Raw genomic sequence first — 22,958 nt, 5'->3', positions numbered from 1 at the left:
TCAGCTCATCTCTTCTCCCTCCTCAATTCCCCTCCCCACCTTTTTTTTCCCCCTTTTTTCTATTTTTTAACCTTCCTTGTAGCAATGCCCAGTAGGAAGGCTGAGCTAGGTAGCCCACTTACTATATAGTCCACTATAACAGACAGACACACGTACAAGACACACGTACAAGACACACATACAGACACACATACAGACACACACACGACACACATACATACACACACACGACACATACATACACACACGACACATACACACACACACACGACAAATACACACACACATACACACACACACGACACATACACACACACGACACATACACACACACACGACACATACATACACACACACAACACATACATACACACACACGACACATACATACACACACACGACACATACATACACACACACAACACATACACACACACACACAACACACATACAGACACAAATACAGACACATAGATACACAAATACAGACACATAGATACACACACACACGACACATGCATACACACACACACGACACATACAGACACACACACATACATACATACATACACACACACGACACATACAGACACACACGACACACACACACGTACATACATACACACACGACACTTACATACACACACACACACGACACATACATACACACACACACACGTACATACATACACACACGACACATACATACACACACACACACGACACATACATACACACACACACACACACACACATACACACACACATACACACACAACACACATACAGACACAAACACACACGACACATACAGACACACACGACACATACACACACACATACATACACACACATACATACACACACATACATACACACATACATACATACACACACACACATACACATACACAAGACACACACGACACATACAGGAACACAGACAGACACACATACACACAAGACACATACATACAGACACACACAAGACACACATACCAACAGACAGTCACACATACATACACACACACAAGACACACATATATACAGACACACACACACACACACACACACACAAGACATACATACAAAGACACACACACACACACACATTATATTTAAGTCACCCTCCTGTTTCCTACCTTTTAGATTCAGGAGGGTGACTTTCCCTGGGGTCCAGTGGTGGCTCAGGTGGATGGGAGTCAGAGTTCCCACTCTGACTCCCTGGTCTTCCTCCCGCGCGGCTCTCAGGGTTAGCTGGGAGGAGTGATGTGCAGTCACTTCCTCCCAGCTCTGCGATGTCATCACAGGGGGCCCGGTCGCGCTGTTAAAGCGCCCAGCGCTGACCGGGCCCCCTTACAATCCACATCCATCGGGTGGCCCTGACAGCATGGGCCACCCGATGGACCCCTCCATATGCGGCCCCGGCGGTTTGCCGCGCGGGCCGGAGCCGCAATTTGTCACGGCGGTACCCAGTCGCAGGGTTCCGCCGGCTCGCACCCGCCCCCCGTCCGCCCGGTCGTCAAAACCTGGAAATCCCTACCGCCCACCTGAAATCCTAAAACGCCCACTAGTGGGCGGTAGGGACCAGGTTGACGACCCATGCTCTAAAGGGTGCAGAAATCCGCATGGAAGCGAATGGGGTAGCTTGGTCTTGGTACAAACTTCACATGCCCCAATGAATTCTTTAATATCCTTGCGTAAGTCAGGCCACCAAAAATCTTTAGAGACCAGCGCATAAGTCTTGCGGATGCCAGGATGCCCAGCCACCTTGCTGTTATGGAGACAGCGTAGCACCTCCAGTTGGAGAGCGGCAGGAACGAAGTGTCGATCCCCAGGGGTCTGTTTGGGTGCCAAATGCTGAAACTTCATGATCTCAGAAAGCAATGGAGAGTGAATCCTGAGATTCGTGTTCGCGATGATATTCCCATTAGGAACTATGGAGGACAGAAGTGGTTCAGTTATAGTGGATGGTTCATATTGACGAGACAAAGCATCGGCTTTAGAGTTCTTAGAACCAGGTCTATACGTAAGTACATAATTAAAGTGAGTGAGGAACAAGGCCCAGCGAGCCTGCCTGGCAGACAAGCGCTTAGCCTCCCCAATATAAGACAAGTTCTTATGATCCGTTAGAATAGTAACAGGGTGTAGTGTCCCTTCCAGTAAATGTCTCCACTCCTTTAAAGCCTTAATGACCGCTAACAGTTCCCTCTCCCTGATGTCATATCTGCTCTCAGGCCCAGAAAATTTTTTAGAGAAGAAAGCACAAGGGTGTAACGGTTTATCCACCCCTAACCTTTGAGACAGAACAGCCCCAACTCCTGTCTCAGAAGCATCGACCTCGAGCAAGAAAGGCAGAGTCGTATCAGGATGAACTAGAATGGGAGCTGAGGCAAAAAGTTCCTTGAGAGTCTTAAAAGCACCAAGAGCTTCCTCAGACCAGAACTTAGTATCAGCCCCTTGTTTGGTCATATTGGTAATAGGCGCAATGATAGAGGAGTAACCCTTAATGAAGCGCCTATAGTAGTTGGAAAAACCAATAAACCTTTGGATAGCCTTGAGTCCTTTGGGCAAAGGCCAGTCTAAAATAGATTGGAGTTTACCAGGATCCATTTTAAAACCTTCCCCAGAAATCACGTACCCAAGAAAGTCTACCTGAGACTGATCAAAACTGCACTTCTCCAATTTACAGTATAGACCATGTTGCAGAAGTTTGTGTAACACCTTTCTGACCTGTCTATGGTGAGTCTCAATCTCCTTAGAGTGTATTAGTATGTCGTCCAGGTAAACAATAACACAATCATGCTGAAACTCCCTAAGTACCTCATTAATCAAATCCTGAAATACTGCAGGAGCATTGCATAGTCCAAATGGCATAACAGTGTATTCGTAATGGCCATACCGGGTATTGAATGCTGTCATCCACTCGTGACCTTGCTGGATTCTCACCAAATTGTAAGCCCCTCTGAGATCTAACTTGGTGAAGATTTTGGAGCCCTTAAGACGATCAAATAACTCGGTAATCAGTGGGATAGGATAGGCATTTCTGACAGTTATTTTATTCAAGCCTCGGTAATCGATACAAGGTCTCAGCGTGCCATCTTTCTTCTTAATGAAAAAGAACCCCGCCCCGACCGGAGAAGAAGACCTCCTGATGAATCCCTTTTCTAAATTCTCCTGAATATACTCCTCTAGAACCGAGTTTTCCTGAACAGACAAAGGATATACATGGCCCCTCGGAGGCATAGTCCCGGGTAGAAGCTTAATTTTACAGTCAAATGACCTGTGTGGCGGCAAAGAATCGGCATTCTTCTTGTCAAACACTGCCCTTAAGTCTAGGTAAAGGTCTGGTATTTGTCTTTCTGTGGACTGAGTAGGATTCTCCTGTATGTTAATGTTAGCTAATGGAGAAACCTTGCACAAACACCGATCCTGGCAGCCCTGGCCCCACAAGAGTATCTCCCCTAACTCCCAATCGATAATAGGGTTATGTTCTTTCAACCATGGATACCCCAGAACTATGGGAACGGAAGGAGACGAAATGAGCAGAAGAGATAACTTCTCCACGTGTAGGATACCAACATTTAAATCAATGGGTACGGTCTCACGAAAGATAACAGGGTCTAGTAGTGGTCTACCATCTATGGCCTCAACGGCCAAGGGTGTCTCCCTTAGCTGGGATGGGAAATTGTTTTTACTAGCAAAGGCTTGGTCGATAAAATTCTCAGCAGCACCGGAATCTATCAAAGCCATAGCCCTTACTACTTCCCTCCCGCAAGTTAAGGAAACTGGTAGCAGAAGCCTGTGATCTTTATAATTAGGAGTAGAGGACAATATAGAAACACCCAAGGCCTGTCCTCTAGAGAGACTTAGGTGCGAGCGTTTCCCGGGCGGTTAGAACAGTTCGAGAGTAAATGACCCTTAGCTCCACAATACATACACAAACCCTCTCTTCTCCTGTACTGTCTTTCCTCCTCAGAGAGGCGGGTATACCCTATCTGCATAGGTTCAGGAAGCAAAGATACCGTGGAGTCAGGACTTGGAAAAGCGGGGGCTAACCTAAAAGAAGGTCTCCGGTTCCTCTCTCGAGTGTTCTGTCTCTCTCTTAAACGTTCATCTATACGAGAGATGAACGAAATTAAATCCTCTAAATTCTCGGGGAGTTCTCTGGTAGCAACCTCATCAAGGATTACTTCAGATAAGCCATTCAAAAATACATCCATATACGCCTGCTCATTCCACTTGACCTCTGACGCCAGAGACCTGAACTCTAGTGCATAATCCACCAGTGTTCGGTTCTCCTGTTTCAGACGCAACAGTAATCTGGCTGCATTAACCTTTCTACCTGGAGGGTCAAATGTTCTTCTAAAAGCAGCTACAAAGGCGTTATAGTTATAAACTAATGGGTTATCGTTCTCCCATAATGGGTTGGCCCATCTCAGAGCTTTCTCAATAAGTAGGGTGATAATAAATCCTACCTTTGCCCTATCTGTAGGATAAGAGCGAGGTTGCAATTCAAAGTGGATACTAATTTGGTTTAAGAAACCACGACACTTCTCAGGAGCCCCACCATAGCGTACTGGGGGGGTAATGCGAGAAGAAGCACCCACTGTGGCTACCTCTAGACCTGAACCGACAGGAGAAACAGGGGTATTACGTATCTCCTCTGGTGGGTTATTGGCACGAGATAATAGAGCCTGTAGCGCAAGCGCCATCTGATCCATTCTGTGATCCATGGCTTCAAACCTAGGATCAGGAGAAGCCAGCTGACTGTTTGTACTTGCAGGATCCCTTGGCCCTGTCGTAATGTCAGGATCGGGACAGGGATCCAACACGCAGAGTACAAACAGTAGCCAGATACGTATACCGGACCTTAGAATGGCCGGACTAACGTAAGTAGTACAGTATAGAATGGTCAAAGACAAGCCGAGGTCGAGGGTAACAGAAGACAGGTAAGCGAGAGACAAGCCGAATCAAGGGTAACAGAGATAAGCAGAGTAAGGTAAACAAGCCGGGTCAAAACCAAAAGGGATAATAGAATACACAAGCACTGAGTAACTAGAACAAGCTAGAACCACGACAGGGCAATGAGCTAATGAAAGAAGCTCTGTTAAATACCCTGTTCAGAGCAGTAACCACGCCTCCGAGGCGTCCTGATTGGTCCTGCAGCAATTGAGTGACAGGTCGTTCCGGAGGAGTGTCCTGATGACAACTTCCTGCCTAGATGCTGTAAAAGGCAGTCACTCCCTCGCGGCCGGCCTTGCATGACCGGATAGACCGTGGAGAAGGGAGCCATCAGGCCGTCTGGATGGAGGAACAGCTAAGTCTCTACCTCTTTCAGAGGTAGAGACCACAGGTACCCTGACAGACGGCCACCAGGTACAATTATTCCAAGACCTGGCCCCTAGCACGCTACTCAAAAGGAAGGCCCTCAGACCCCTGACTCAAGCTCTAACGAGACACAACATCAGGTACGCATGGGGGCACCCCTTTAAACTAATGGTCCGCAAAGGAGACAGGACCTACACTCTCCACGACGCAGCGGACGCCGAAGACTTTGCGGCCCAACTAGGCCTACCTCGCTTAGAACCGGACCCAGACAGACAACGAGAACAAAGAGAACAACAAACCACTGCAAGAAGAAACTGGCAATCCCAACAGAGGGGTCGCAGACCCTCCAGAAGAGAACAGCCCCAGCATTAATCCCGGGCTCCGTCACCCGCCTCCCACCCGGCCGCCTAGCCGACCAACCAGGAACTACCCCATTTGCAATTACCCCTCACACTCCTAAACAAGCTCCACTTGCTAACCCCAAAGCGGCAAGACAACGCATCACCCCGAACAAAGACCCCGAAGACATGGACATGAGCTGAACAATCAGACTAACACATAATACACTGGCAACTAACTCATCGCCGGCACATGAGGACTTACCCCCAACACCCCACTACCTACATCCCTCCTTCACAGAAAACCATCTATGGGACACTAACCACCGACATGACCACCAGCAACTAGACCACCAGCTGCCACGCCACAGCGGACAGGAGATCTAAACCCGGGTGCCGCACATCCACCAAGGCCCACGAACTTTTTCCACCAGCTCCACAAAACCGGGACATTGCCTTAATTAGCCCACCCAACACTCATGAAAATGCTCATATCTACATACGGGAGGGAGAAAGGGAAAAGGGGGATAACACATTGGACAGACATAGACCGAAGCCACAGCCTCACATTCACCACTGGGGAGGCCCCAAATCCAGGAAGGGCCCTCCCAAACCAGAAATGCCCCCATGACAAGGATGCAGAGACCCTAAGGACGCCACAAATGCCACGACCCAAGGACCCCCCGAGCACAGATACCAGCTCTTCATTCCCCCTATTAGATACCCCCATAGGCCCACATCACCACCAATCAGCAATCCGCAGGTCCTCTCACGAGAGACCGAACCTAACAGACGAGATAGGGGGACCTGAGGCAGACTCTAAGAATCTAACACCCCCTATTGACAGCCCGAGAACCACGGACAGGACGCCCACCCCAAGGGCCCATAGCACCGACACCTTAGTAGACGACAACAACGACAACACAGGGGAACCTTGCTGAGGGATCCGGTCGGGCGGAGGGAGGGAGAGCGGGGAATGTCTGGAATTGTCAAACTTATTGCATAAAATCTTAATATGTTCTTTTCTTCTTATGCTCATATATATGCTCCAGTTTACAATATGTTTTAACCTACCAATCCATGTATGCCACCTTTAACGTTCGAAATGTTTTGTTCCCACAAAGGGGGAGGAGGGGGAAAACCCAGATGGACAAACGACAGATCAGACGGGCAGGGGTGCCCAGAGAGGCCCCATGGAGACCTCCACTGCGGACGACACACCTACTAACTCCACCACACCACCACCGAGAATAACCCGACTGTACCTCCTACGGAACGTTGGACGACACTCCCCACCGCCTACTGGCCTAAACTGTAAGTCCAGCAGCAACACACACACACACACACGAACCCGGCTGGTCCGGGTTGCAGGGCCCCACGCCCCTCCGAAACCCCCAAAACCCCCCTACCCCACTTCAACACCAACCCAATCACCCACCCCCAAAGGGACACCTCGCACAGACAGCCACGCAACATGCCAACCCACCTCAAATGCACTTCCATCAACGCAAAGGGCCTCAACTCACCTAAAAAACGACACGCACTACTAAGATGGGCCCAGAGACAACAAGCAGACATTCTCCTAGTCCAGGAGACCCATTTCACCACACACAAACACTTCCCCCTCACGAACCGGACATACAAGACTAGCTTCCTAGCCAACTCTCCAACGCCCAAAACCAAAGGGGTAGCCATTATTTTAAGAGGCACATGCCCCCTGACAGACATAACCGCAAACCCTGACCCCTCAGGCCAAGTCCTCACAATCACAGGGAGAATAGGCACCAATCATTACTCCTTTTGCTCCATATACGCGCCTACCCAACCAGACCCGGACTTCTGGAATAAATTCTCCGCACACATAGCCACACTATCCAACACCCGCCTCATCATCGGCGGGGACTGCAACGCAGTACACTCCCCACACCTGGACAGGACACACCGCGCACAACCTCCACACCGACTTACCAGAAATGACACACTGTTCCAGCAGTTCCTCTCCTCTCGAAACCTCATAGACATCTGGCGCGCCCAACACCCCTCCACCAAAGACTTCACTGTAGCGGATTGGTACCGGGCTGTCCCACGACATGTATGAGAATAAGTGTATTTGGTCATATGGCTGGTTTAATGTGTATGTACATGTATAGAAAGCATGGTATCCGGGTATAATGACAGTTAAATGTATGTAAAGAATTGTATTCCTCTAGTTGTTCGGTAGAATCATTCAAATAAAACAAGGGAATGAAACTACCGAACAACCAGACCACCCAGGAATGAGTGTGCCTCCAATTACCGTTTGCAACAATGTTGCAAACAGGTAATTGGCAATCAGTGCAGTGTGGTCTTTGTCCTCTGGGTGGCCGCCATTCGGGAAACAAACACGTGGCGGCGGCCATCTTAAACTACCGAACAGCGGTGTTTTGCCGTCGAGTGTCTGGAACTAAAATCGGACACTTGACTAGGCAAACACCGCTGAGACCTCCATACTTCCAGAAATTCGTATGGAAACTACCGAATGACCCGCCGTTCGGTAGAAAGAGCCCCATAAACAAGGGAATTCATTCAAACCCTCTCCAGGCTCTATAACACAGGCAATTCGCCTGTTTTCATTCCCTTGTTTGTGACCGACCGCAGGGCCAAAATGCATGGAACTGTTTTCGGATACTTTACCCATGCGGTCGGTCAAATCTTTGGAACCCCATATCTCACGAACCATTCATCCGAATGGGCTAATTTTTAAGTATGTTGGTCCCCCAGAATAGAGCTATCTGGGGATGTTGGATTTGTGGATGTACCCCAAGTATTTAGGGTACATCCAAAACTCGGGGAAAACTGTGTACACAATAAGGGGATTATGATGCTAGAGGAGGGGAGGAGATCTGTGGGAGGTTACTACTTAGAGATTGGATAATGTCTTAAGTGATAGAACCTCCTCCCTTGCATGGGAGAGGGCTTTATAAGGAACTGTGGAATAAAGCTTGTCAGACTACTCCTGAAACTGTGTGTCGTCCAGTTATTGGGATTGCGATGGGGATACTGCTGTATTACTTTACCTGCTGGAAACCTTGCCTGTGGACTTAACATCACCTTGTTCCTGAGCCTCACTGGAATCTCTAGTGGAGAATAGCTGTGCAAGATCGGCTCTCCGCTACATTGGTTGGCAGCGCTGGGATCCAAACTCACAGAGGAACAAGCGTAAATGGAGTACGGATGGAGATTGATTTTTCTGCGCTAAAACGCTCCACGCTAAAGGACCTCCTAGAGGCAAGGGGTATACAAGCCAGCAATAAGAAGAAAGCAGTACTTGTTACAGAACTCATGGCAGAGTACAGAATGGAGGGCGATTCAGTTCCGGCACAGAGGGAGCCGGGAGGAACACCACAAGGATCGGAATTCCAGAGGCAGGTTCAGTTCAGGCTATCCTTTTATGGGGAAAACCCCCCAACAGAAATTGTTACCAGGACAATGGCCGAGGTACAAGAATTCATCCTAAGGACACAGGCACCAGAACAAAGCTCTGCAATTAATGTGCCACAGGAAGGTAAGCCTAAAATACCATACCAGGCTTTTAAAACATATGTGGAGGCAGAGGAAGATATAGACGCTTTCCTGCAAGACTTTGAAAGACTGTGTGCACTGCATAAAATTAACGCAGAGGACTGGGTACCTATTTTGGCCGGAAGGTTAACCGGGAGGGCAGCAGAGGCATATCGGACTGTACCTAATGACGAAATAAGGAATTACAGTAAAGTGAAAGAAATTATACTCGCCAGGTATGCTATAACACCCGAGGCATACCGGCGGAGGTTCCGGGATCTAAAGAAAACAGAGAAGGACTCGCACGCAGAGTGGGCATGCCGATTACAGGGGGCAGCGCTCGGGTGGGTGCAAGCTAGCAAGGCACGTTCTATGGAGGATGTAATACAAATGTTGCTGATGGAGCAGTTCTATGAGGGAGTAACCAATGAGGTCCAGGAATGGGTAAGGGACAGAAACCCTACTTCCCTTACCGAGGCGGCTAGGAAAGCGGATGACTACCTGGATGCACGCAGGTCACAAAAACCTGCAGCTCCAAAAGCAACCTTTAAAACATTCGGGGGAAACAACTACACCCCAGCTCCACCGAGACCGCTACCACCACCTCCACCACCCGCTGCACAGCCCCGGTTCCGACAACCCACCGCTGGCCCCTGTCATCACTGCCAGAAGTGGGGACATTATAAAAGGGAATGCCCACAGCTACGGGACCGTTCCACCTGGATTCGTCCAGGCCCACCTCCACCCAGGGCGGCCGCAGCCCACCACTACCAGGACCTAGTCACCACCCCATATGGTTCCGCAGTCCCCATTACTACTGTGGAACAATGGGAGGTACTGCACGAGGCAGATCCGGTCCAGGCCAATGTGGATAATCTACGGCACCATCGACAGACGGTATATCTGAATGGTACAGCAGTCCGGGGATTACGAGATTCGGGAGCCACCATCACTTTGGTACAGAGCCACCTGATTTCAGATCAGGCAAAACTGAACAAAACTGTTGCCGTCCGGGTAGCTGGGGGAGCAGTGTACCGGCTACCTACAGCAAGGGTACATTTACATTGGGGAGCGGGGGCAGGGGAAGTAGAGGTGGGGTTGATGCCACATTTACCGGCGGAGGTTTTATTGGGGAACGATCTGGGGAGGCTCACTTCTGCTTTTGAGCCCCAGTCACCCACCACAGGAGAGGTCAACCCTGTAGTCACCCGACAACAGGCCCGCACCCAGGACCACAACACACTGCCGTAGGTCCAGGTAAGCAACCCTACCCCCCCTCTAGAATGTGTCCCCTGGGCTCCACCTAATGAATTTGTAGCTGAAGTCGCAACAGACCCCACGCTTCAGGTGTATAGGGACAAGGTTGGCACTGGTTCCCCCGGGGCGGAGGGAGAGAAGTTTATCTGGGATAAACAACTTTTATACAGGGAAACAACCAAACAGATTACGGGGTTAGACCCGATAACGAGGAGACAATTAGTGGTACCACAGCGGTACCGGGCTGAATTACTCCGGATAGCGCATGATATTCCGCTATCCGGACATCTAGGGGTTAGTCGCACCAGGTACAGACTAACCCAGAGTTTCTTCTGGCCAGGGATTAGCCAGGAAGTACGCAGATATTGCACGACCTGCGATACCTGCCAGAGAGTGGGAAAAAGGGGGGATCGCAGGAAGGCTAAACTTCACCCCTTACCCATAATAGAGGAACCTTTTAGCCGAATAGCGGTGGATCTGATAGGCCCCCTCAATAAAGTTAGCCCGTCAGGAAAACGGTATATTTTAACGGTCGTAGATTATGCCACCAGGTATCCAGAGGCAGTGGCTCTGACCAACATCCACGCTGAGACGGTCGCGGATGCCCTCATGCGGATATTCTCCCGGATGGGATTACCCAGGGAGATTATCTCGGATCAGGGTACCCAGTTTACCGCAGAATTCACCCAACACCTCTGGAGGATCTGTGGCATTAAGCCTATTATCAGCGCCCCTTACCACCCCCAGACGAACGGGCTCTGCGAACGATTCAATGGTACCTTGAAGCAGATGCTCCGAACCTTCGCAGAGACCCACAAGGACTGGGAACGATTCCTGCCGCACCTCCTATTTGCATACCGGGAGGTGCCGCAGGAATCCACAGGGTTCTCCCCGTTTGAATTATTGTTTGGAAGGAGGGTCCGAGGCCCATTGGATCTTATTAGAGAGCATTGGGAGGGAGACCGGAGCACAGATGGCACTCCCATCCTACCATATGTGTTGGCCTTTCGGGACCGCCTAGAAGCGTTGACCAAGACGGTACGGGAAAACCTTCAGGAGGCCCAGACCCGCCAGCGTACATGGTATGATCGGGGAGCCAGGGACCGTAGCTTTCAGGTCGGGCAGAAGGTACTAATTTTAAAACCTGTCCGACATGATAAGTTACAGGCCGCCTGGCAGGGCCCATATAAGGTGGTGGAGCAAAGATGCGATACCACCTATATTATCGGCCCCTGCACAGGGACTGGGGGGCGACGCATGCTCCATGTGAACATGCTGAAGCCTACCACGAGCGTATTGAGGAGGTAACCGCCATCTGTGCCCCTAACACGGAAGAGTTTGACAGCTTACCCCTCCCCGATTTGCTGGGGGATGGGCAGCTGTCTGGAGATTTAGGGGAGGTTACGCTGGGAGATCGGCTGAGCCCACAGGAGCGGATCGAGGTACAGCAACTATTGGAAGAGAAACGCGACACGTTCTCTAATGTACCTGGATACACGCCTCTGGCAACTCACCGGGTCGAGACCCCAGGGCAACTACCCATGCGCCAGACGCCATACCGCATTCCAGAAGCGGTACGGGCAAACATGCGTAAGGAGATCGACGAAATGCTCCAACTGGGGGTGATTGAACCCTCAGACAGTCCTTGGGCATCTCCTGTAGTCCTCGTACCAAAGCGAGACGGTACGACCCGCTTCTGCGTGGACTATAGGAGATTGAACGAGAAGACTGTATCTGACGCCTATCCGATGCCCCGGATAGACGAGTTACTGGACAGAATGGCCAGGGGCCAATACCTCACCACTATTGACTTGTGTAAAGGGTATTGGCAAATCCCCCTGGCCCCAGACGCCATCCCGAAGTCGGCCTTTGTCACCCCATTTGGCTTGTACCAGTTTAAGGTCATGCCATTTGGGATGAAAAACGCCCCAGCCACCTTCCAAAGGATGGTGGATCGACTCCTAGATGGATTCCAGGACTATACATGTGCCTACCTGGACGATATTGCTATTTTTAGCAATACGTGGCAGGAACACTTAGCTCACATCGGAGCTGTACTAGATAGGATAAGGGAAGCAGGTCTGACCTTGAAGCCGGCCAAGTGTAGTATCGGCATGGCTGAGGTACAATACCTGGGACATAGAGTAGGGTGCGGTAAACAAAAACCCGAACCCGCCAAAGTAGAGGCTGTAGCCCAGTGGCCCACCCCTAGGACTAAGACCCAGGTTTTAGCGTTTCTAGGGACAGCAGGGTATTACCGGAAGTTTGTTCCCAATTATAGCGCCCTGGCCAAACCCCTCACTGACCTGACCCGTAAGAACCTTCCCCGCCAAGTAAACTGGACCCCGGAGTGTGAGCAGGCATTCCAACAATTGAAAAATGCACTGATAAATGCCCCTGTCTTGGCAGCTCCCAATCCAACTAAACGTTTTCTTGTTCACACAGACGCTTCTATGTTTGGATTGGGGGCAGTACTGAGTCAAGTCGGGGCCGATGGCGGGGAACATCCAGTGGCTTACATCAGTCGCAAACTGTTACCTCGAGAAGTAAGCTACGCCGCCATCGAAAAGGAATGCCTGGCTGTGGTGTGGGCCCTAAAGAAGCTACAACCCTATTCATATGGACAGCCCTTTTCCTTGCTCACGGATCACAACCCGTTAGTCTGGCTGAACCGGGTGGCTGGAGACAACGCCAGGCTGCTGCGCTGGAGTTTGGCGCTACAGCCTTTTGACTTTAATATCCAGTACCGGCCGGGTAAGCAGAATGGAAATGCTGACGGGTTGTCAAGACAAACTGACTTAGAGAAATGATCCGTGAGCCCCCGGACATCCCCAAGCCGATCCGTGTTGGATCAGACTGTGTATGCCGGCTTGTGGGCAAGGGGGAGCAGTGTAGCGGATTGGTACCGGGCTGTCCCACGACATGTATGAGAATAAGTGTATTTGGTCATATGGCTGGTTTAATGTGTATGTACATGTATAGAAAGCATGGTATCCGGGTATAATGACAGTTAAATGTATGTAAAGAATTGTATTCCTCTAGTTGTTCGGTAGAATCATTCAAATAAAACAAGGGAATGAAACTACCGAACAACCAGACCACCCAGGAATGAGTGTGCCTCCAATTACCGTTTGCAACAATGTTGCAAACAGGTAATTGGCAATCAGTGCAGTGTGGTCTTTGTCCTCTGGGTGGCCGCCATTCGGGAAACAAACACGTGGCGGCGGCCATCTTAAACTACCGAACAGCGGTGTTTTGCCGTCAAGTGTCTGGAACTAAAATCGGACACTTGACTAGGCAAACACCGCTGAGACCTCCATACTTCCAGAAATTCGTATGGAAACTACCGAATGACCCGCCGTTCGGTAGAAAGAGCCCCATAAACAAGGGAATTCATTCAAACCCTCTCCAGGCTCTATAACACAGGCAATTCGCCTGTTTTCATTCCCTTGTTTGTGACCGACCGCAGGGCCAAAATGCATGGAACTGTTTTCGGATACTTTACCCATGCGGTCGGTCAAATCTTTGGAACCCCATATCTCACGAACCATTCATCCGAATGGGCTAATTTTTAAGTATGTTGGTCCCCCAGAATAGAGCTATCTGGGGATGTTGGATTTGTGGATGTACCCCAAGTATTTAGGGTACATCCAAAACTCGGGGAAAACTGTGTACACAATAAGGGGATTATGATGCTAGAGGAGGGGAGGAGATCTGTGGGAGGTTACTACTTAGAGATTGGATAATGTCTTAAGTGATAGAACCTCCTCCCTTGCATGGGAGAGGGCTTTATAAGGAACTGTGGAATAAAGCTTGTCAGACTACTCCTGAAACTGTGTGTCGTCCAGTTATTGGGATTGCGATGGGGATACTGCTGTATTACTTTACCTGCTGGAAACCTTGCCTGTGGACTTAACATCACCTTGTTCCTGAGCCTCACTGGAATCTCTAGTGGAGAATAGCTGTGCAAGATCGGCTCTCCGCTACATTCACCTTCTATTCTAACCCCCACAACTCATACTCGCGGATCGACCATTTTCTGATCACCCCCAATGTCCTATCCCAGACAAAATCCACGAGCATAGGTACGATATCATGGTCAGACCACGCCGACATCAACCTAACACTATGTATCGCAGACATCACACGCCCATGGACGTGGAAACTAAACCCCATACTATTACATGACCTCCCCATCACGGACACCATCTCCAAAGACCTATCAGACTACTTTGAACTAAACTCAAACCCAGTAGAAACATCCCCCACAACCCTATGGACGGCACACAAAGCGGTCATCAGGGGCAGACTCATAAGCTTAGCCTCGGCCCGGAAAAAACATAGAACACAACAGATCACAGACGCAATAGCGGAGATACACCGCCTCGAAGCCATACACAAAGGGACCAGAGACCGCAACACCCTAGATCAATTGACCGAAGCCCGAACCCTACTAAAACGCCTCACCATGGAGGACACCGCAAAAGCCCTCCAATGGCTCAAACAAAAATACTATGAAAAAAGCAATAAAGCCGACACCATGCTGGCAAGGCGCCTAAAACGCCGCATTGAGGCTAACAAAATCACAAGCATACGCGACCCAGACCGAAACATGTGCACCCAACCTGACCAGATAGGCTCCATATTCCAAACTTACTACCAACAACTCTACAACCACACGGCACCACAAGGAGACTCCACGCAGGACGTCTCAACTCTCACACAGACATTCCTGAACGCACTTAAGCTCCCAAAACTAACCACAGAGATTAGCCAGACACTAACAGACGACGTAACAGAGGAAGAGATGACTTTGGCCCTCCGCGCATTTCAGCCCAATAAAAGCCCAGGCCCTGACGGATTCGGGGCAATATACTACAAAACCTTTAGCCACCTCCTACTCAAACACCTTTGCCCGGTATTCAATGCCATGCTATGCGGCGAGAAGCTGCCGACAGACATGGTAGCAGCAAACATTTGCCTCCTCCCAAAACCAGGCAAGATACTAGACGAACCAGGACATTACCGACCTATATCCCTCCTAAACGTAGACCTTAAAATCCTTACAAAAGTCATGACCAACCGCATAAACCCCCTACTACAAGCCCTAATCCATCCCGACCAAGTGGGCTTCATCCCCCACAGACAAGCGGCAGACAACACCAGAAGGGCCATAGACCTCATATGGTACACCACTCACAAACACACCCCCACGGCAATAATTTCCCTAGACGCCGAGAAGGCATTCGACCGCCTCCTATGGCCCTTCCTCTACCAGACCCTAACCCACTTTGGATTCCCCACACAATTCATCTCATTCCTAGAAGCAGCCTACGCATACTCACAGGGCTCCCTCCTCCTCCCTAGCATTGCCCCCCCCCCCACATTCACCATCTCCAACGGGACGAGACAGGGATGCCCGCTATCACCTATACTATTTGCCCTATCACTAGAACCCTTACTTGAAGCAATACGATCTGACCCAGACATAAAAGGAATCACCATCAGAGACCAGACCTACAAGGCATCCGCCTATGCGGACGATATCCTCCTTACCCTCACAAACCCAATCACCTCCATCAGCCACCTAATGAAACTGATCCACTCCTACTCTCACATATCCGGCTACAAATTGAACATCACAAAATCCGATCTAATGCCGATACACATATCCCCACACGAACTAGCCAACATCAAGGACCAATTCCCATTATGCATTCGCCCAACGGCCATCGACTACCTAGGCATAAAGCTCACCGCCGACATCTCCACCATATATCAAACAAACTACACACCCATACTTGAACGGGCACACGCAGACCTGCAGACATGGGCCCCACTAGGGATCTCGTGGCTAGGCCGAGTAGCCTCAATCAAAATGAACCTCCTACCACGATTACTGTATATCTTCCAGACACTACCCATAGCAGTCCGAACAGCAGACATAAAATCCTTACAGAAAGCGGTCAACAACTTCATATGGAACCACCGCAGGCCCAGAGTACGGCGTGAAACACTATATGTCCCTAAGCGATCAGGCGGCCTTGGATTACCCAACTTCATGCATTACCTATACGCTGCCCACTTATCCCAAATCCAAATGTGGCATCTCCCGCCCATGGAAAAAAGGTGGGTGGACATCGAACACTCGATCTTTGGACATGACCACCCCTCCCAATACATGTGGACCCCCAGACAACACCGACCACTGCCCCCCCCAACCGCACCCACCATAACACACTCACTCGACCTCTGGGACAAAATACACCTGAAATACGATCTCTCCTCGGAACTCTCCCCAATGACACCGATTCTCCGGAACAAACTCTTCCCCCCGGGAATCACAGCTCAACATTTCGCCCAATTCGAGAGGAGAGGAATTGCCAGACTAAGCCACCTATACACGAACAACCAGCCCATTACCTACGAGAACATACCCGAAGCCACCACACTCACAACGTTCGACTACTTTCGCTTCATTCAACTCCGCAGCCTGGCAGCAACACCCTGCATCCAACAAGCAGGCAAATCCCAGCCCACCAAGTTCGAACGAGACTGCACCACAGCCCCGACCAGAAAGGGACAAATTTCTGACATATTCCTCTCAATAGCAACCCACACAACCCACATCACCCTCCCATACATCAGGGCCTGGGAGACAGACCTAGGCGCACCAGCAGACACAGGAGATTGGGCCGAAATATGGGAAGCCACAGCATCACTAACGATATGTGTAACATTCAAAGAACAGGCCTATAAAATGCTGTTCCGCTGGTACCTCACCCCCCAGACGCTAGCCTGCATGCACAGACTACCCACAAACCAATGTTGGAAGTAATGTGGAGAAACAGGCACTTTCCTCCATTGTTGGTGGACGTGCCCAAAACTCCAACCCCTCTGGCACTCCGTAGGAGCAATCCTCACCAGAGTCCTGAATAACCCATGCCCCCTAGACCCATGGACCATGCTCCTATCCAAACCAATGGACACATTCACGAGACCCGAAAATAAATTGATAGCGAGAGTGGCCCTAGCCACACGTAGAGCAATTGGCGAAGTGTGGTCCACAACCACAACACCCAACCAACAAACAATACTTCGGAAAATCCAAGATCACATAGACATGGACAGGCTCACTGCCCAAATCCACGAAAACACCAAACAGTTCCACAAAACATGGGACCCTTGGCTCATGGCCGACACATCTTTACCCTGGTAAGACAACACAAACCACAAATCACTACCAGCAGAACATGAACCACGATTCTCACTTAACCTGAGCTCAAGCCCACCAGCACTACCTGAGACACACATCAAAGTGCACCCACCCCCCACCTACCCTCCCCACCCCCTCCCCGGGGGGGCCGTGGGACCCTGCAAAAGAACACTCACTCACCACCGACAACCTGACCCCACCTGACCGACGACCCTCCCTCCACAGTCCAGACGAGGACACCCCACCCACCCATCCCTGACAGACGTACCCACCAGTCACACCCCTCCTGTAATCGCAGGAGCACTCACGACGCAACTCATCACACCTACACTGACGTGGTACCCCCCACGAGACTACCACTACTTACCCCGAGGACCATCCTGACATGACGATGGAAGGGGCCCTACACGGCCAAAACAACTCGGAAAGAAGCTGAACCAACAACGAAACTAAGACTATGTAATTTATGTATGCTGATCCAATACTTGCTGTTACAATGCATGGACCCTCCAACCTCCCCCCCCCCCTTTTTTCATTCTGTACCCCTACCCTTGAATACCAAAATTCTACAAATAAAGAATTTAAAAAAAAAAAAAGTATTCAAACCCATTATGGCAAGCATCTTTAGTACTTAGTAGAGCAGTCTTTTGCCATTATGACCTGCTGCAAGTGAGATGCATATCCAGACACCAGCTTCTTGCAGAGTTCCTGAGGAATCTTTGCCCATTGCTCATGAGCAATGGCCTCCAGTTCAGTAATGTTCTTGGGTTTGCGTGCTTGAACCACCTTCTTCAAATCCCACCAGAGATGTTCTATGGGGTTCAAGTCAGGTGACTGTGATGGCCACTGTAGAATTTTACAGGACTTCCTCTGTAACCAAGTCTTGGTAGATTTTGGGTTTTGCCTGGGACCAATGTTTTGTTGGACGCCAAAGTATTTCAGCTTCCTCACAGACAGCATGACATTTCTTCCATCTTGCCTTCCACACACTGCAGGTTTCCAGTGCCAAATGGTGCAAAGCAGCCCCAGAGCATCACCTAGCCACCATCATGCTTAACTGTAGGCTAAGTGTTCTTTTCAGCGTGTGCTTCATTCTTCTTCCTCCGAACATACCGCTGATCCATCAGTCCGAAAAGTTCCAGTTTTGTTTCAGCGTTCCACAGAACAGAATCCCAAACCTTTTGTGGCTTATTTGTATGATTTTGAGCATATTTAAACTGATTTTGTGCTGTTTGGTCAGTAGTGGTGTACATTTTGGAGTTCCAGCATGAAAACATTCTGCGTTTAGTACGCACCTTACTGTGTTCACTGAAACCACAGTGCTTGTTGCCCCCTAGTCTTGCTGCAGGTGTTTTCACAACCTGCCTTCTCAGACATCTGGTTGCAGCCATTGATAGCTTCCTTTTTCTGCCTTGTCCAGGTAGTGTAACCACTGTTTCTTCAACTTTGAACTTGTAAACTATGCTTCCAATGGTGTCTCTAGAAACATTCAGTGCCTTCGCTATCTTTTTGTGTCCTGTTCCTTGTTCATGAAGGGCAATGATCTCTTCTCTTAACTTTGTTGACCATTCTTTTGACTTAGCCATAGTTCTAACATGCAGTCAAATGTGACACTCAACAAACCCCTTGACAATTCAGGTATTTGAAGGGTACCAGCTCAAGCACCTGGTGCATCTAATGAAGCCCTTGATTAGTTGCATCAGGTGTGCCTGAGACAACACCTGTTTTGCATATTTGGGTTGTTGTGAGGGATTCAAGAGGTTGAATAATTTTGAAACTGGAGAAGTCATTATAAGTTGCATTTTCAGTTGAATTTTGGGAAACCACTTGAAGCATTTGTTGTGTTGAGCTATTTCAATTACTTGAACTCTGTACATTTTGTCAATAAATCTGATTTTCAATGGGGGTTGAATAATTTTGATTACAACTGTATGAGGATTTGAGTTAGGCAGATTAACAAAATTGCTTTTAAAAAAATGCGTTTTATAGTTAAGAATTATTTTATTTTTGTTTTTTCAATTTGACAATTTTTATTTTGTCATGGTTCCAAACGTCAAATCGGGGATACAGATAATAAATCCTAATCAACAGTGGATACAGCACGTATAGGTATGCAACAGTCATTACAGGATTTGTCGCTCAGTTTGTAGTGTAGTGTCTGTTATCTGTAATCTGTTCTCTCGCTAGCAATGTCACATCTTTGGGTGTAGGCCCTGTATGCTGTTTGCGTTGTTCATTGTGGGTGGATAATGTGTATTGCTGTAGCACTAGCTTGAATCGGGTTGATAGTGCCATGTGGGTTATAAAATAAGATTATATTAGAATAATAACGTAAATAATAACGTAAAAAAAGGTGGGGACATAGAATCAAGGTCTTTAACCTATAGTAACTATATACAGTGTGGGTGTTTACTCCGTCTTTCCCCTGGATATGCTTATTGGTCAGTTTATTGCCAGGTCGTCATCTCGCGGTCTATCCCTACGTGTATTTATTCCTTGTGTTGGTGAGCAGGTAAGTGCCTGGTCCTTTACTGTGTACTAGTCTCCCCATTGTTCATATGTCTAGTCCTTCTTCTCTCCGTCACCCGTCCCTCATCCGAGGTATGTTTCCCATTCATTTCTGGCCTCCACCATGTGTTTTGCCGGGTGTATGGGCATGTTAGTCTTGGTTTCATAGTCTAGGTTCAACAATAGTTGTTGAGTCAAACTAGTTCTCTCGGGGGCTTGAACCCTTTTCCAATGCATGGCGAGAATTATTTTAGTTTTTTGAGCTTTTTGAGGCTGTACACTGGCACATCTGCATGCCTACGCACATCTACACCTCCCACCAATAATATGACCAGCATTCCATATTTCTAAGAGTGTGTAGCTACTTTGTCCTGACAAGTTGGCAATCAGTGTGTGGCATAAGCTACCTTCAGCTACGTATATCTTTCAATGTGCTGGGTTTTTTTTACCATCACAAACTAGAGACAATAACTATACCTACCTAAAGGTGAATTTGTTATACATACAATCTGCAGATGACAGGTCCACTTTAACTGCCTCTGCAAGGACAGAGCACCAAGGCAAGATTTCACCTACCTGTGATGGGCAGACCCCCACAGAAGATACTTGCAAAAATATGTGTGACTGTGGCCCAGTAGCTACAGTATTTAATGCCTCAATCCTGCTACACACAAACCCACACGCACTAAATACTGCATTAAAAATATGCCAAAAAATTAGATCACCCAGCCAATCCTGGTCCTCCCATTGGGAACCCATCATGGGTTTGTGAGATATGTAGCTCTGCACGTCCAGTAGTTTAATAAAATAAAGCATTTTAAGGCTCACAGAAGCCATGAGAATGGATTCTAATACGCTACGTCATATCTTCCTCCATGTTTTCATGAATGGAGCTGGAAGAGAATAAATCCATGCCCCATTGAAGCATATTTGCCTTCTTTGGGCAATACAGTAAAAATGTAGGATCCTGTCTCAGTCCTATGTTTAAAGTGCAGAGCAAACACACTCTCGCCACACAGATTCAGCCCATTGGAAAAGCACTTTAAATACTCTGTGGATTTGTAGCCCCGGGAGTGACTGGCCTGTATTGTATATGTACACCTGGGTCATCTCAAAATACACCAGACTATAGCATTTAACGGTAAAATACCAGACGTGTAAACAATACCGTAGCCTGGTATTCAGAATGGTTACAGGCAAGTTAGAACATTCTGGGGATTAAAGTTCAATTGCAATTGGAGGTCCAGTGTTAATTATGCGTTTCAAGTTAAAGCTATCTTCCAACTAATGGACTGCAACTCCCATTGTACTTAGACAATTCTCATTGACTGTCTGGGCATCACGGGAGGTGAGGTTCTCTAATACCTACATACCTGCGCTATGCTCGCCCACAATTTTAAAGAGCTTAGTGCTACATGAATGTGATTTTTGCAAGTGATGCATTAGTGTGATTTTTTTTAAGGCGCCAACATATTCTGCAGCGCTGTACACTCGATGTGTTTCTCTTTTCTATTTCATGTTTTCATGAACAGAGCTGGATGAAAATAAATGTGTGCCCCATTAAAGCACATTTCCCAACAGTCCCACTTTGGTCGAGACCGTAACCGTTTAGGATCTATACTGCAGCAGGTGAGTTGTTGAAATCTCCATTCCTACCAAGCGTTATAATCAGACTGCTCACCTCAGAGGGAATGCTGGGTAATCACATCAGCAAACACAATATTTAAAAATGCTGACTAAGAAATTTTCACCAAGACGGATTTCCTTTTAATTCTAGAAGCGACTTGGGAATATGTATAACATGACAGTGCAGGCAGTGTGTGTGCCCCGTGATTTGGAAAGTTAGCCTGAATCTGCTTCCTGTTTTTTGGAGGGGGAGGGGGACACTTTTGGGACAATGCATTTTTTTTTTCTTAAATTCTATCCTGCATGTGTGATTATTAGTATACATAAAAATTAAAGCAAGCAATTAGCTAAATGCATGTATCTAGATATGTATATGTAATTAGATGTAAAATTAGTACTGTAATTATTAATAATATTTTATTTTAATAAAATAATAAAGTTATAAAAAAGCGTGGTATATTAATGTTTACAGAAATATTAAATCAATTTAGTTGCAATAATTTACCTGCCAAAAATCATAATATTTCCTTTCTGCAGGTCAGTCATTTTCAGCAGGAGTAACTGGTTTGCACTATTAATGCAGAATACAGGAGGAGTTGAGCTTCAAGTGTTAATGTAGTCGTACAATTTCCTCACTCAACTATATAGCTTTTGTCGTGTGGAACTCATATGTAAACTTGTTCCTGATTGGCTGCCCAGAAAAGCTTCTGCTGGAAATATAAGTGCTTCCCTTGGATTGGTCTGTGGTATTCCTCCAACTCCACGCCTTTATTTTATACACATTGCAATGTTCCACTTCACTGCTTCTTAATTGAGTTCCCCAGGGCTATAATGTAACCATTTTATAAACAAATGGGGCAGTAGCAGGGACGTGTAAAAGGTTGAACTTGATGGACTTGAGTCTTTTTTTCACCCTAAATGATTATGTAACTATGCAACCATACGACATTGTCATTGTGTATTTACAAAATATTTTAATGTTTAATTTGTTAGGTTTTTTTAAAGCATTTGCGATACGTGCAAAGCAAAGTGTCACAATATCCCTTTATAAAAACAGCTATCAAATATAAAAAAAATTGGAGAGTTAGGCACCTCCGGTTACGGATTCCTTCATTATTGGCTTCCTACCCCAAATACCTAAC

At 48.0% G+C, this 22,958-nt stretch overlaps 1 protein-coding gene across 1 annotated transcript in view; it reads right to left on the bottom strand.

The window, feature by feature from the left end:
* The window catches only part of CRYL1 (crystallin lambda 1), a 190,281-nt gene extending 167,826 nt beyond the window's left edge, over positions 1-22,455 (bottom strand). Inside the window, exon 1 of the mRNA XM_063444903.1 lies at positions 22,322-22,455. Within this exon, the coding sequence (XP_063300973.1) occupies positions 22,322-22,362 (41 nt within the window). The 5' untranslated portion in view covers positions 22,363-22,455. The remainder of the gene's footprint in view (positions 1-22,321) is intronic.
* Positions 22,456-22,958: the final 503 nt, after the last annotated feature.

This window comes from Pelobates fuscus, chromosome 1 (assembly GCF_036172605.1).
Source record: "Pelobates fuscus isolate aPelFus1 chromosome 1, aPelFus1.pri, whole genome shotgun sequence".
NCBI lineage: Eukaryota > Metazoa > Chordata > Amphibia > Anura > Pelobatidae > Pelobates > Pelobates fuscus.
The sequence above is the reverse complement of the archived record's forward strand: the minus strand, read 5'-3'. Positions and strand labels throughout refer to the sequence as shown.